The sequence below is a fragment of the Erpetoichthys calabaricus genome, chromosome 12 (genome assembly GCF_900747795.2).
Source record: "Erpetoichthys calabaricus chromosome 12, fErpCal1.3, whole genome shotgun sequence".
NCBI lineage: Eukaryota > Metazoa > Chordata > Cladistia > Polypteriformes > Polypteridae > Erpetoichthys > Erpetoichthys calabaricus.
The window spans coordinates 15,990,518-16,004,480 of NC_041405.2; the positions used below are offsets into that span (position 1 = coordinate 15,990,518).

The window sequence follows — 13,963 nt, forward strand, 5'->3', positions numbered from 1 at the left end:
TGGAAATCTGACAATCAGGAGGAGAATGGCAAGTTAGGGGCTCACCTTGTTAACGAGATAAAGCAGTGACTGAATCAGGCCGCAGTGCTTCTCTGCTAGAAATCGGTACCGTCGAAGTTCTTCCTTTTCAGCTTCTCTTAAGCTCTCCCTCAGAAACACCTGAGCTTCCCTCTCTAAAGTCTCAATGAGATCCTGAGTGAGAAGAAAATCAAAGCAAACATGTCAGGGAGGAACTCATTCAATTAGAGCCATTCCTGAAATTTTGATAATGAACACTTATGAAGGAACTAAACTGATAACATGTAGTATTGTCAGAGTAGAATAATATAACAATTACATTCCTATTCATTCTTGAATTTATTCGTTAATTAATTTAAACCTACTTACTTCAAAATAAGACTATAAGGGATTACAGAAGGTCTCAAACTCCGGTCCTGGAGGGCCACAGTGGCTGCAGGTTTTCATTCTAACCTTTTTCTTAATTGGTGACCAATTTTTGCTGCTAATTGATTCCTTTTCCTTTCATTTTAATTAACTTGCTTTTTAAGATGTATTCCCCTGAATTTCCTCATTGTTCCTCTGAATTGTTTCATTTCTTTCCTTAAAATGGCACCCAAACAGAACTGAAATGTGAAGTGAGGGAGCCAACAGAAGGCCAACTACGTCAGGGCCTCCAACTCCAACCAGTTGCTTCATTAGGCACTGAGTCTCGTTGTTAATTAAACCCGTTCTTTAATTCCATGGCTTGTTGCTGCTCTCATTGTGCAATAGCAGACATTTCTGAAATTGTTGATTTTCTGTTTTATAAGAGCTCTGTTAAAATGTTTTGGGGATTTGAGCAAATTAACATTCCTGTGACCTTCATCGTTCTTTATTTTCAGATATTGTGAGATAGACAAAGTTTGCTGTTCATGTTTCGGCTCATTTTGTATCTCATTATTGTTTGGCTGCTAATTAAGGAAAAAGAAACAAGAGGTCTGAGTCTTCAAGAGCAAGTCAATTAAAATGAATTCAAAAGAAGTTAATTAGCAGCAAAAACAGGTCACTAATTAAGAAAATGGTTAGAATGAGAACCTGCAGCCACTGCGGCCCTCTGGGACTGGAGTCTGAGACCACTGGGTTAGAGTCTGCCCTGCCAGGATCAGTTGCAAGGCTACAGAAAGGCCTAAACAAAGCCAAAGTCCATCACACACACCCAAAAATCACTCAAAAAAGACAATTTTAGCATTTCCAGTAAGTGTAAATAGTGCATTTCCATGACACAGAAGATGGGTTACTACGTTAAATAAATAAATAAATAAATAAATAAATAAATAAATAAATAAATGCAGGAAGGTGGGGAGATTGTGATGCCTGGATCAGTGAAGCCATGGTTATATCCATGGTACCATCATGCCAGTCTATTGGAATCATAAGTCTGCCAATGGGGTATGGAGAAACGTGTAAACGCCACACAGACCAGAGCAATGATAATAATAATAATAATAATAATAATTCTTTACATTTATATAGCGCTTTTCTCACTACTGAAAGCGCTCTCCACACAGGTAGGTCCCGGGAAGCAAACCCACAATCTCCTTACTGCAAAGCAGCAGCACTACCACTGCGCTACCTGTGACGTCGTACTGAAGACAAAAAAAAAAAAAATGATAGGCATCAGAGCTAAGCTCTGAATAATGTGCTGCCTAAATAAAATTTAAATTTTGTTTAATATGAAGGAACATGAAGCAGATTAGAAACCAAATGTGTTGTCGTGAAAGCTTTTCCTTTTACATAAACCTAGCTTCTCTATCATATTCTACCAATACACCATTAGAACAATCTAGACGAGAATGGGCCATTCTGCTCAACAAAGCTCGCCAGTCCTAACTACTTAATTCTCCTAAAATAACATCTTGTCGATTTTTAAAGGTCCCTAAAGTCCTTCTGTCTACCACACTACTTGGTCACTTATTCCAAGTGTCTATTGTTCTTTGTGTAAAGAAAAACTTCCTAATGTTTGTATGAAATTTACCCTTAACAAGTTTCTAACTGTGTCCCGGTGTTATTGATGAACTCATTTTAAAATAACAGTCTCGATCTTCTGGACTAATTCCCTTCATAATTTTAAACATTTCAGTCATGTGTTCTTCTTTTAATCTTATTTTACTTAATCTGTATAGGCTCAGCTCTTTTAATCTTTTCTCATAACTCATCCCCTGTAGCCCTAAATCACCCTAGTTGTTTGTCTCTGGACCTTTTCTAGTGCTGCTATGTCCCTTTTGTAGCCTGGAGACCAAAACTGCACCCAGGACTCCAAAATGAGGCCTCACCAGTGTGTTATAAAGGTTGAGCAGAGCTTCCTTGCACTTACACTCAACACATAATGGCGCTATATAATCTCACATTCTGTTAGCCTTCTTCATGGATTCTGAACTCTGTCTGGCAGTTGATTGTGTTGAGTCCATTATGACTCCTAAATCCTTCTTATAAGGTGTACTTTCGATTTTCAAACCTCCCATTGTGTATCCAAACCTAACATTTTCACTGCCTACATGTAATACTTCGCATTTACATCTACCACTAATCTGCTCAGGCCTGTATGCTGTCCAGGTTCCTCTGTAACGATTCTAAATTATCTGCCAATCCCACCTAGCTATATATATATATATATATATATTATATATATATTATATATATATATATATATATATATATATTATATATATATATGTACTGTATATATATATATAAATATATGTTACGGCCAAAACCCGAAGTTCAGCCAGTTCCCGGCCATTTCGCACTTTGGCCGCATAGTGTGGCCAAAGTCTGAAGTACTAGAAATGACCGGCATATATGCTACTTTGGCCAGCCATTTCATGAAGTGGCGAGAACTCCCTGGTCAAAATCCGATGTGCTGATGTAAGACTGTCCGCTCAAGGTGCGAAGATGCTTAAAAATTTTCAGATGCAGATTCAGAAGTGAGTTTTCCATTCTGCATTAGAAACTGCTCAAGGCAGGTCTTGTTCAGCAAAGCGGACGCCACTTGAAACGGCCTTCCCCTCGCCCAAACACTAACCTTAAGGTCAAAAAAATAGGTCCCTGATGTTAAGTCACTAATTTATTGCTAAAATGATAACAGAAATGTGAAATCTATTTATATACCTGATCTTAATTATTGTGAAACAACCAAGTGGCGTCCGCTTTCTGAACATGAGCCGCCAAGGCTACACTCAACGCAATTGCACTACTAAGTGCGCAACAAATCGCTGCTCATGCCTTTTTCCTTCCGACTTTGGCTGATCGCCCCATGCCATTTCGCAAACTGGCTGGCCAAATCCCAAAATCGAGGAAAAGATCGGACATTGGCCAGTCAATTTACAGCGACATTGGCCATTTCTCGATTTGGCCGGACATTTCCCGCTTTGGCCAATTTCGGGTTTTGGCCGTAACATATTATATATATATATATATATATAAATCCAATGTCTGTCTGTCTGTCTGTCTGTCTGTCTGTCTGTCTGTCTGTCCACTTTTCATGAGAGAACTACTTAGCGGATTTACATCTGGGTTTTTTCTTTAATTTGTTTGAACATTCCAGTTGATTTTGCGACTTCTTTCATCGCACTGAGTATCATAGTTCGCTTGCAGCAGCGATTTATTCACGCAAATCCAAGAGAGAGAGGCTGCGGGCCGAGGGGAGGGGGAAATCAGGCGGGACCTTCCTTAATCACACACCTGCCTCTGTTTAAATCGGTCTGATGTGGCATTGGCGAGAGGGTTTTAATCCCTCACATTCCTCTAATCACGACGGACATGCCCTTTCAGTTCAAGAGATTACAGTCCCTGGTGAAGCTTTGCTTTGCAATGTCAATTAACATTACCCAGGGACAGACACTCAAGTTGGCAGGGGTTGATCTTAGCTCACCGTGCTTCTCACATGGTCAGCTTTACGTCGCATTCTCCCAGGTTAGTTGCCCAAAAAACCTATATGTTCTCGCCCCTGAGAGCAAAACCAAAAATATCGTATATCAAGAGGCCCTCGGATATGAAAGCTATCAATATAAATTTTTTTAAAATACAAATTACATTTTTTTTATTGATTTTTAAAGCTTGTCCTGTTTCACTACTACATGGGTGAAGCCACAGCGGACAGCTAGAATATACTGTATTATATATATGTTAAAATAGCAGCAGCCTCCGGGGTGACCTCCATGGAACACCACTCTTTTCACCAGTTGCTTCTGATAAGGTTCCTCACAACATCACCATGCCAGTATACAATTATTAATCTTTATCTCTAGGACCAAAGGTTCCTACATTACCTGCACTTCATGCTGACTTCTCCCTCGTCGTTTTTCTCCCCACAGCTGAGAGTTTTGCTTCTCCAATGCAGAGGCACGATTTCTGACCTCCATTTCATAGCGTCTTTTACTCCCCTGAAGTGAAACAGAAATATTAGCTCAAGATGATCTGTGGTGTTAATAGATCCAACATCCCTTTACTCTACAATGTTGCTTGATCCAAATTAGTTCATTTAACTTGAATGTGTTCTTCAGTATGCATGTTGGGATAGTTTTACCTGTGGAACGAGGAAGTCTGAATCAGGAGATCAAAAGCACCAAAATAGCCATAAACCAAAATCAAAGTGAAAGAACAATGCAATGCTGCCTTTCTAAAGCAGATTTTTAAGCAAGAATAATGAAGAATTAACGCGCTTTCATGTTGCGCTTATTTGGTAGCAATGGAATGAACAAGCAAAAGTGTTCAGAAAAAAACGAAACTGTACTTTAAGGTCTAAGACAAGTGAGTACCTGCTACAGAATCTGTGGGGGAAAAGCCTTAGTGAATTCATGCTTCCTGTCTCTCTATTATATAAAAAAAATCCTGCGACGAGACGAGACTTATTTGAAGAGATTTTTTTCAAGTCCCGCAAGACTTTGGCCATGAGATTTTTTCAAGTCATGCCCTCCTCTCAACCATATTCAACCACGCACATGGTCCTCTCACCTCGCATTCGTGTGAATGCTTTTGTCAGACACAGTTCCTGCGCTCTCAGCTCTAATAAATTTGAACATTTTCTCACTTTAAGTTCCCAATTAAAGACGATGTATTATGTCCAAATCTTATTGAATAATTTCATCACAAAGGGTTTTGAACAGAAAAAATGAGTACACGGGCAATCCTAGCACCGAGAAACGATGAAGTCAAACAAATTAATGCCAAAAATGTCAATCTGTTACACGGCAAATTGGTTAAATGCGTATCAATAGACTATGCTGAAACAGTTGGTGGCAATCGTACGGAAGATAAAAACATCAACTTGCAATATCCCGAAGAATATCTACAACCATTAACACCGTCCACCACATGAATTACTGTAGAAAGAAGGATGTATCCAAGGAAGGTAATGCAGTACATCTTCAAGGGGATAACATTAGACACCAAAGGAGATCTTGATATGCCATTCGTATTAAAATGGTAACAGTTTCCCATTAGAAAACCTTTTGCAAAGACAATTAACAAATCTCAGAGCCAAACATTTGAAAATTTTCTTTCACTTAATAGCAATACAGTAATCCCTCGCTACTTCGCGGTTCACTTTTCGCGGATTCACGACTTCGCGGATTTTATATGTAAGCATATCTAAATATGTAACGCGGACTTTTCGCTGCTTCCCGGGTTTCTGCAGACCATGCGTATTTTTACTTCTGGTATTTGCTTCCTCAGTTGGTTTGCCCAGTTGATTTCATACAAGAGATGCTATTGGCGGATGGCTGAGAAGCTACCCAATCAGAGCACGCAGTTAAGTTCCTGTGTGCTGCTGACTGGCTCAGCGACGGAGTGCTGCATTAACCAGGAAGTCTCATCTCACTCATTCAACATTAACGTGCTCTTGCTACTGCATTCAGGGGATTATCACCTTCAATCGTCATCATTTTTACTGCGCAGCATATTCATCACCATCATCACGTCATATATAGCTACGTGTACTTAGCTATACAGTAAGTGTAAACTTATTCTACCAATTTGATATTGCTTAGCAGTTGTCCCTGTTATTAATAGAGTAAAGGGTGGGTTGTAAACAATACAGGGAGGGTTTAAAAACGTCCAAATACACGTTAAATAATTAAATAAATATGGTGTCCCTACTTCGCGGAAATTCAGTTATCGCGGTCGGCCTTGGAACCTATCTCCCGCGATAAGTGAGGGATTACTGTATATACATTGCGTTGTCACGATGAAAGTTCAAACACAGAATCAAAATTCAATGCGATATTGACGAAAATTTAATTAAAAAAATTGTTTTTACTCAAGTTCTACAGTAATAAAAGTGTAAGTTTAAAAAGTATTTGCGTGTTAATTCCAAAGGCAAACATTGCAAAATTGTATTACTCAACAAATAACTCTAACGCAACATGAAACATAATTTATTTTCAAATTATTACATTTTACTATTTTTTAATAAAGTTAATTGCACGCTGTAATGTAAAATAGTTAGATCTATTATGCATATGTAAGAAGTCCCATGAAAATAAAAATCTGTTTAAATTATACATCCACATCCCCATACGTAAGCGGCAGAACTACAGAGGCTAGTGCATAGCGCAGGCTCGGTGGTTGGCGAGCGAAGCGAGCAGGAAAGCCCCCTAATCTGCAAGAAATTTTACTATTCTGTTATTTAATTTTATCTTAGGGAGGCATAGTGGTACAATGGCTAGCACCGCTGCCTCACAGCTCAGGTCACAGTAATTGGTCCAGCATAGTTGGCAGGGACCCTTTAAAGAACACTGAACCCTTATAATCCACTCATTAGCTCAGTTTCTCCTTTCACGTTGACTTCAATGTATTTCACTTCATTCAATAAAGTTCCCACACATTTCCTCGATTTTGCTGAGCTCAAGTCTAAACAAATTCAATGGGATTCGCTCATCAGTAGTATTCACCAAAAATTACATGCAGGGAGACAACAGCAGCTTTATTTCTCCCAAGTACTTCCTTCTGCTAGACAGGAAATAATTAATCAGAAAGCTGTTCAATGTGCATTAAAATAGAAAACACAATTATCGCTGAATCCATAAAAATGATTACGGTAAGTGAATGAAATTGTGGACATTTAAATTGGAACTACATTGTATGTGAAAGATGTGTAGTAAAACTTTCTGTGTTTTAAGGCTCTGTTCCTGTTGAGCTAATTGGCTTATTTAGAACTGAGAAGAACTGTTCAACCAAAAACAAATCAGCAATCAGAATGACAAAAACATTTGCCTCTATTAAAACAAAACACCTGAACTACCAGAAGGTGGCGCAGTGTCACTTACAGCAATGTAATCTCGGTCCAGCTTGACATTCCTGTCCATCTCCTGCAGCACTTCACCATGAAACCAACGAAACTGGAAGATAAATGGAACGAAAAAGTAAGAAACATGGACTACAATTGTCTTTAACTTGCAGGTGAGGGCAGCCTGATAGGACGATTTAATTTGGATGTGTGAGAGGATGAAAACTCTCATACATAAATCCGATCAGAAAATTCATTAATTAAAAGCAAGAGCCAACATTTGGGCCCATTTAGGCCCATGCTTTTTCATTTTGTAATGAACTACAGCAACAGTCGGACTTCTTGGACTAAATGATGTCCAATCTATTCGATTTGTCACAGGTGGACTCAAATTAAGTTCTAGATACATCTCAAGATGAATCAAAGGAAGCAAGATGTACCTCAAAACAATCTTGACATACCAAAGCAAAGGACCTGCACACTTCTACGAATGTGAGATTTCAGTTTAAATTTGCAAACTTTTCTAAAAACATGTTTTCTCTTTGTCATTATGGGCTTTTGAGTATCAGCTAGTGGACAAAAATGCCAAATTAATCCATTAAAGTTAAATCTACAACACAATAAAGTGTGCAGAAGGTGAGGGGATCTGAATACTTTCTGAAGGCACTGAATACACACAATATTAGAACAGAAGAGAAAAAGCAGAAATACAAAGGCAAAACACTGAAAACAACACACATGGAGGAGCTGTGGCACATTAGAGAACTGAAGGCAAAGCAAAACAAATAAAAATATTACAACTAAAGGTGGGAATTTGTAATGAATTGCTGACACTTACAACTCCATCAAGGTCGGATGTCAGGCGCCTCTGACTCTCGGAAATCTGAATCAGAATGTCACCTCGAGAAAGTAAGAAAGGAACAAAATTAGCCAGAGGATGCAAAACTGGAGGGACACCACAGGGGCAAACTGAAAACAGCAGCTTCAATCAATATGTTGCGCACTGCATTAGGAATATACATTTTCATATTTATAATATCAAAATCCTTGTTGCTATTATTAAATCCAATATTGAAATAAATCCAATAATGAAATGTTGCTCTCTGTGATATTATTATTTCAAAGTAATTGGGCTGTGACATTGTTTTATGTTAGACTGGGAGGCTCTGCCCCCTGTTCGCTTTGCTTGCCAACCACACTGTGGGCACTTTGCAGCTCTGCCACTTGCGTATGGGGAAGCAGATGTACAGTTTAAACAGATTGTTATTTTCATGGGAATTGTTACATATGCATAATAGACCTAACTATTTTACATTACAGTGAGTAATTAACCATAGTAAAAAACAGTCAAACGTAATAAATTGAAAGAAAATTATGTTTCATGTTGTGTTAGAGGTCTTCATTGCGTTATATGTTTTCATTCTGTTTGGCTTTGAAATTAACACGCTAATACTTTTTAAACGTACACTTTTACTGTAAAACTTCAGGAAAAACAATTTTTGGAATGAACTTTTCATCAATATCGCATTGAATTTTGATTCCGTGTTTGGAATAACATCGTGACAACACAACGTATAATTGAATATCGTTTCTTTCTCTCTAATATATAGAGAGAGTCCTATTGCATAGCCCATCACTCATACATAAATTACACAATAACATTATGATACATCCTCCTGTCAGCAGTAATTCATGCGGTGGAAGACCGGACGATGTTAACGGTTGTAGATATTCCTCGGGATTTTGTAAGTTGATGTTTACATCTTAACTACTAACTATTTCAGTATAGTCTATTGATACGCATTTAACCAATTTGCTGTGTAACCGATTGACAATTTTCACGTTAATTTGTTTGACTTCATTGTTTCTCGGTGTTAGGATTGCCCGTGTACTCATTTCCCCTTCGAGATGAAATTGTGTCTGACAAAAGCATTTACACGTATGAGAGGTGAGAGGACTGTGGGCCGTTAACTGTAAATGGTTGAAAGGAGGGCGGGACTCCATGCATCCATCTATCCATTATCCACCACTTATCTGAGGATGAGTCGCGGGGGCAGCAGCCTAAGCGGTGAAGCCCAGACCTCACTCTCCCCAGCCACCTCCTCAGGCTCCTCTGGGAGGACCCCGAGGCATGCCAAGGCCAACCGGGAGATATAATCCCTCCAGCGTGTCCTGGGTGTGCCCCGTGGCCTTCTCCCAGTGGTGCATGCCCGGAACACCCCTCCAGGGAGGCGTCCAGGGGGCATCCTAACCAGATGCCTGAACCACCTCAACTGATTCCTCTCGATGCGGAGGAGCAGAGACTCTACTCCGAGTCTCTCCCGGATAACTGAACTCCTCACCCTATCTCTAAGGGAAAGTCCAGCCACCTTGCGGAGTAAACTCATTTCGGCCACTTGTATCCGCGATCTCGCTCTTTCGGTCACTACGCAACGCTCGTGGCCATAGGTGAGGGTAGGAACGTAGATCGACTGGTAAATCGACAGCCTCGCCTTTTAGCTCAGCTCTCTCTTCACCACGCCGGACCGTTGCAGAGCCCGCATTACTGCGGATGCCGCACCAATCCGTCTGTCAACCTCCCGCTCCATTCTTCCCTCACTCGTGAACAAGACCCCGAGATACTTGAACTCCTCCACTTGAGGCAGTAATGTGGGCGGGACTTGAAAAAAAAAAAATCTCTTGGAAATAGTCTCGTCTCGTCTCAGAATTTTCCTTTATAATGGAGAGAAATAAACCTTAAAGGAAATATTCTGTTAGCTTAAGTATTCAGCGCGCCTTTTTCTCAAGTCTCCTGCCAGTCTGCATTGAGAGTTTGCAGGGAGGCCTTTTTTCTAGGCAGCACCTGGATGGGTCGATGAAGCTTCCACTTCCTGATAACTGAATCAATAGGCACGACTGGGGTCTTCCAACACTTGGAGATTGTTTTGTTTAGTTTTTATAATTTATTCAATTACTAGTCATTTAGCCCGTTACAATAACGGGCGCTAGAACAGTAGTGCATAAACATTAGTAGGAACAGTCTATATTAAATGGCAAGGGACTCTGACCTCATTCTTTTTGTTGGTCGTATTTTTCTTTCTTTCAGCCTTTCTTTTGTTGATGTTTACTTGCTGAGCTGACCGTTCTTCGTGGGCTGCCGCCGTGTATTGTGTGTCTTTAATCAGTAATACTGTCTTGTACGTCCGCTGGCTTGTACGTCCGTAATATACCTTTAATTTTCTCTGGCGGTAATACAGGCGTGCGCGTCAGTAATATGCCTTTAATCTCCTCTGACAGTAATACTGGCTTGTATGTGGCTGTAATATGCATCACTATATTGTGTACCTTTAATTTCCTCTCGCAGTAATACTGGTTTGTATTTCCGTAAAACGCCTGTAACTTTCTCTGACAGTAATATGGCGCATTGCACCGTGCCCCGCGCATGCGCACTTCACCAGAAGACACACACACACGGACACCTGGACGCACACAGGGATTTTATTAAAGAGGAAAATATTTTGGAATGATCTATAATATCTGTAATAATGCAGCTCTTCTTCAGATTTATAATTATGAAAAATTAAGCCTTAATTGTGGGGTCTCTTTTATTCGGAACAGCTATCAGCACCTGAGGCATTTTTTCGGGGAATCTGTGTTTTTTTCAAAGTTTTAAAAGTGTATTCTTCATCGGTTTCAGAGAAATACAGTTTTTTAGAAGAATGGGATGATTATTTGGAAGAATGTAAATCTTTTGGAGATGGTATGCTTGATTTCTTGTGCTTCTTGGGGGGGTAACTGAATTTCTTCTTTAGAATCTGAGTCAATAATGTTTCTTTTCTTCTTTATTGAAGGTGGTTTCTTTATCACAGATGAATCTTCATCACCATTAGGACTTTTTACCTTAGAGCCAGCATTTCCATTTGTATGTGTCTTCATTCTTTTCCTCGTTTTCCTTTGATTTGCCATTTATTGCTGGTTCACCTGTGGATTTTTTTGGCTGCACCCCAAAGAATTTTCTTATGATCAGGGAAGATGTCACTAAATGATTCACTCGTAGAAGGCAACTGTGTCCCTTGTAGCAAATTAGTGTAAACTTAGAGCTTATGAAAGAATGAGATTAAAAACTGAGGCAAATAAATATTTTCTTTTTCCTTCTTTTGATTTTTTTAACATAAAACAATACCACATTAAAAATAATTTTGAGTTTCACTGCTTAGAAATAATAAAAAAAATATCACATAAAACAAACTTTCATTCATTTCTCCATCCAGTAAAACCAGAGAATTGATCAAGGACCGGTATGCTTTTGCACGGCACTATATACGGGGGTAAATCAAAAAGTAATGGTAATTTTAAAATTATGTGGTAACAGCAATGGATAGAAGCTGACTCAATACAACACCTTTGCAATGACTTATGGGTAGTTCAAGCACGCACAGTGCAGCTCTCTGCCAGCACAGTAGTCCAATTGAAGCCAAGGTCAAATGAATATGGACGCTCTGCTACGTCATTATACCATTGTTGAACAAAATGCCGTAGTGAGATATCGTTGGACAGAGGGAGTGAAATCTGCTGAAATTCAACAGAGGATGTAGGCTTGTGCGGGTGAGTAAACTGTCTGAGTGCACATCTTGTGCAAACTTTACGGTTCCCCCGACTCATCATGCACTATGGCATGTGCAGATCCATAGCTAATACCGCAACAGATGACGAGGCGATCCGTCTGTCTTCATCCGCCATGTCGATGTGGGCTTGTAGGTGTGATCATAATGGTCGACCAGATAGAGCTTCGTAGGTTACACTTGCTCTCCCTATTTAAACCTTTCTACCCATTCATACACCTCTTCACGGAGTAATGCTGTTTTCCGTACGATGATTTTCAGCAGGTTTCACACCCACTGCCCAAAGAAATCTCCCTATGACACAGTATTCAACATTGATGCAATCCCGCAGTGGAGCCTCCATGTTCATTTGACTTTGACTTCATCTAAACTAGTGGCAGAGAGTGCGGTTCTGTGTGTGTGTTTCAACTACCCATAAGCCATTGTGACCGTGTTGTATAGTGGCAGCCTCTAACCATTGCGGTTATACCGTAATTTTCAAATTGCCATTACTTTTTGATTTACTCTCGTATTATCAAACCCATTTAATCCTATTCAGGGTCATGTGGAGTCAAGGCCCAATCTAGCATAAGGAACCAACAAGCCTGAAAGGAGTACCAGTTCATCACAAAATCAACTCCAACACACATCAGGCCAATTTAGAAAGCAAATCTTGGAGATTTTTATAGGAGAATCAAATTGTGCAAAATCCACACTGTGTCACAATGACATCTAATTATGCATACAGTATAAAAATAATAAATGAGCAAAGATAAAAAATGTACAGTTTTTTTTACATATATACCAAATAAAACCCCACTATGGTTCATGTAGAGGGTCTGGGGTCACAGTTACCATCTGCTTATCTCCAATGCCAGCTACCACTTTAGCAACCTGGTAAAAAGAGCTCAGCGCTTAAGACAAAGCAGCCAATGTCCGCACCTTGACTTGTGTATCTTAATACTTATCAGCTATAAAAATAGAAGCTGCTGCGGAGACGGGAATATGAGATACTCGCCATCGTCAAAGCAACCCAGCATAGCAACCCCTGGCAATGCCACCTGATAAGCGGACTCAGACGACCAGGCTATGATCTATGCAGAGTGATGTTCACCAGAAGGTTCAGATCACCTTACACTTTGGAAAAAACTATTAAAGTGGAAAGATTATTCATCCTTTCAGGTTCAATTAACCACTTCAGGAAGGGCAAATGGGAACAAAGTGTGAGGGGATGAGAAAAGAAAGTTGAATGGAAGTCAGTTAAGTCAGTTCATCTTTATTAGCTATTTTATAGTCAGAATTATCTTAATCACGCACCATTATACAAAGGCCAAGGGTAATAGGGAGGCTTATTGTTATTTCAAATCTAGGATACAGCTGAACATGTCAAGAAGTGAATGGGTGTGACAGTCTTACTATTATTTTCACTGTTGTTCTTCTTTATTTATATTTATTATCATCATCACTATTAATTCAAACGAAATCTCAAGGAGAAAACCTAAAGCCTAAATACTGAATAAAGCCCACACAATATAAATCACATTAAAGGAATACTCCACTCAAAATGATATTCTTTTTATATACAGTATTACTTACTCTCCATGCAGTTTGTAGTGATGGCAGAGAAAAACCTTTTAATGTAATATTTTCATGGACGATACACAAAACAGATATTTTGAAAGAATTGGCATCCACGGTGACCAACAATGGATCACAGTGAACAATATGAAAATGTCCACAAAAAAATCTCATGTTACTCGTGTCACATAGGCTAACCCACGTCAAGTCATCTAGTTGGATGCTCACAGCTGGCAAAATGCATGAGATTGTTCCTAAAATATTATCAAATGAAATACATCAGAGTAGTGCGCTCAGAGGAAACACATTCATTCACATAGGAATGAGCTTTTGAATTACAGACAGGAATCTTGACCAATGAAAGAGGGGAAATGGTGGGTCTTCAATTCAAAAGCTCATTCCTGTGTGAATATGTTTTCTCTGATGCTGTATGGTATCTATTATATAGTGCCTTTCCTCTCTCTATCTCCCCCTCTCTATCTATCTAATCCTGCCGACTATACTTAATTTAAAATCTATTGGAAGGAAACAAAGTAAGCTA

General features: G+C 39.4%; 1 protein-coding gene across 1 annotated transcript in view; it reads right to left on the reverse strand.

The window, feature by feature from the left end:
• Window positions 1–13,963, reverse strand: part of LOC114662300 (brain-specific angiogenesis inhibitor 1-associated protein 2-like protein 2) — a 43,325-nt gene that overhangs the window by 10,809 nt on the left and 18,553 nt on the right. Inside the window, exons 4-7 of the mRNA XM_051934447.1 lie at window positions 8,103–8,164; window positions 7,305–7,376; window positions 4,308–4,421; window positions 46–192 (exon numbers count right to left, since the gene is read on the reverse strand). Of these exons, the coding sequence (XP_051790407.1) occupies window positions 46–192; window positions 4,308–4,421; window positions 7,305–7,376; window positions 8,103–8,164 (395 nt within the window). The remainder of the gene's footprint in view (window positions 1–45; window positions 193–4,307; window positions 4,422–7,304; window positions 7,377–8,102; window positions 8,165–13,963) is intronic.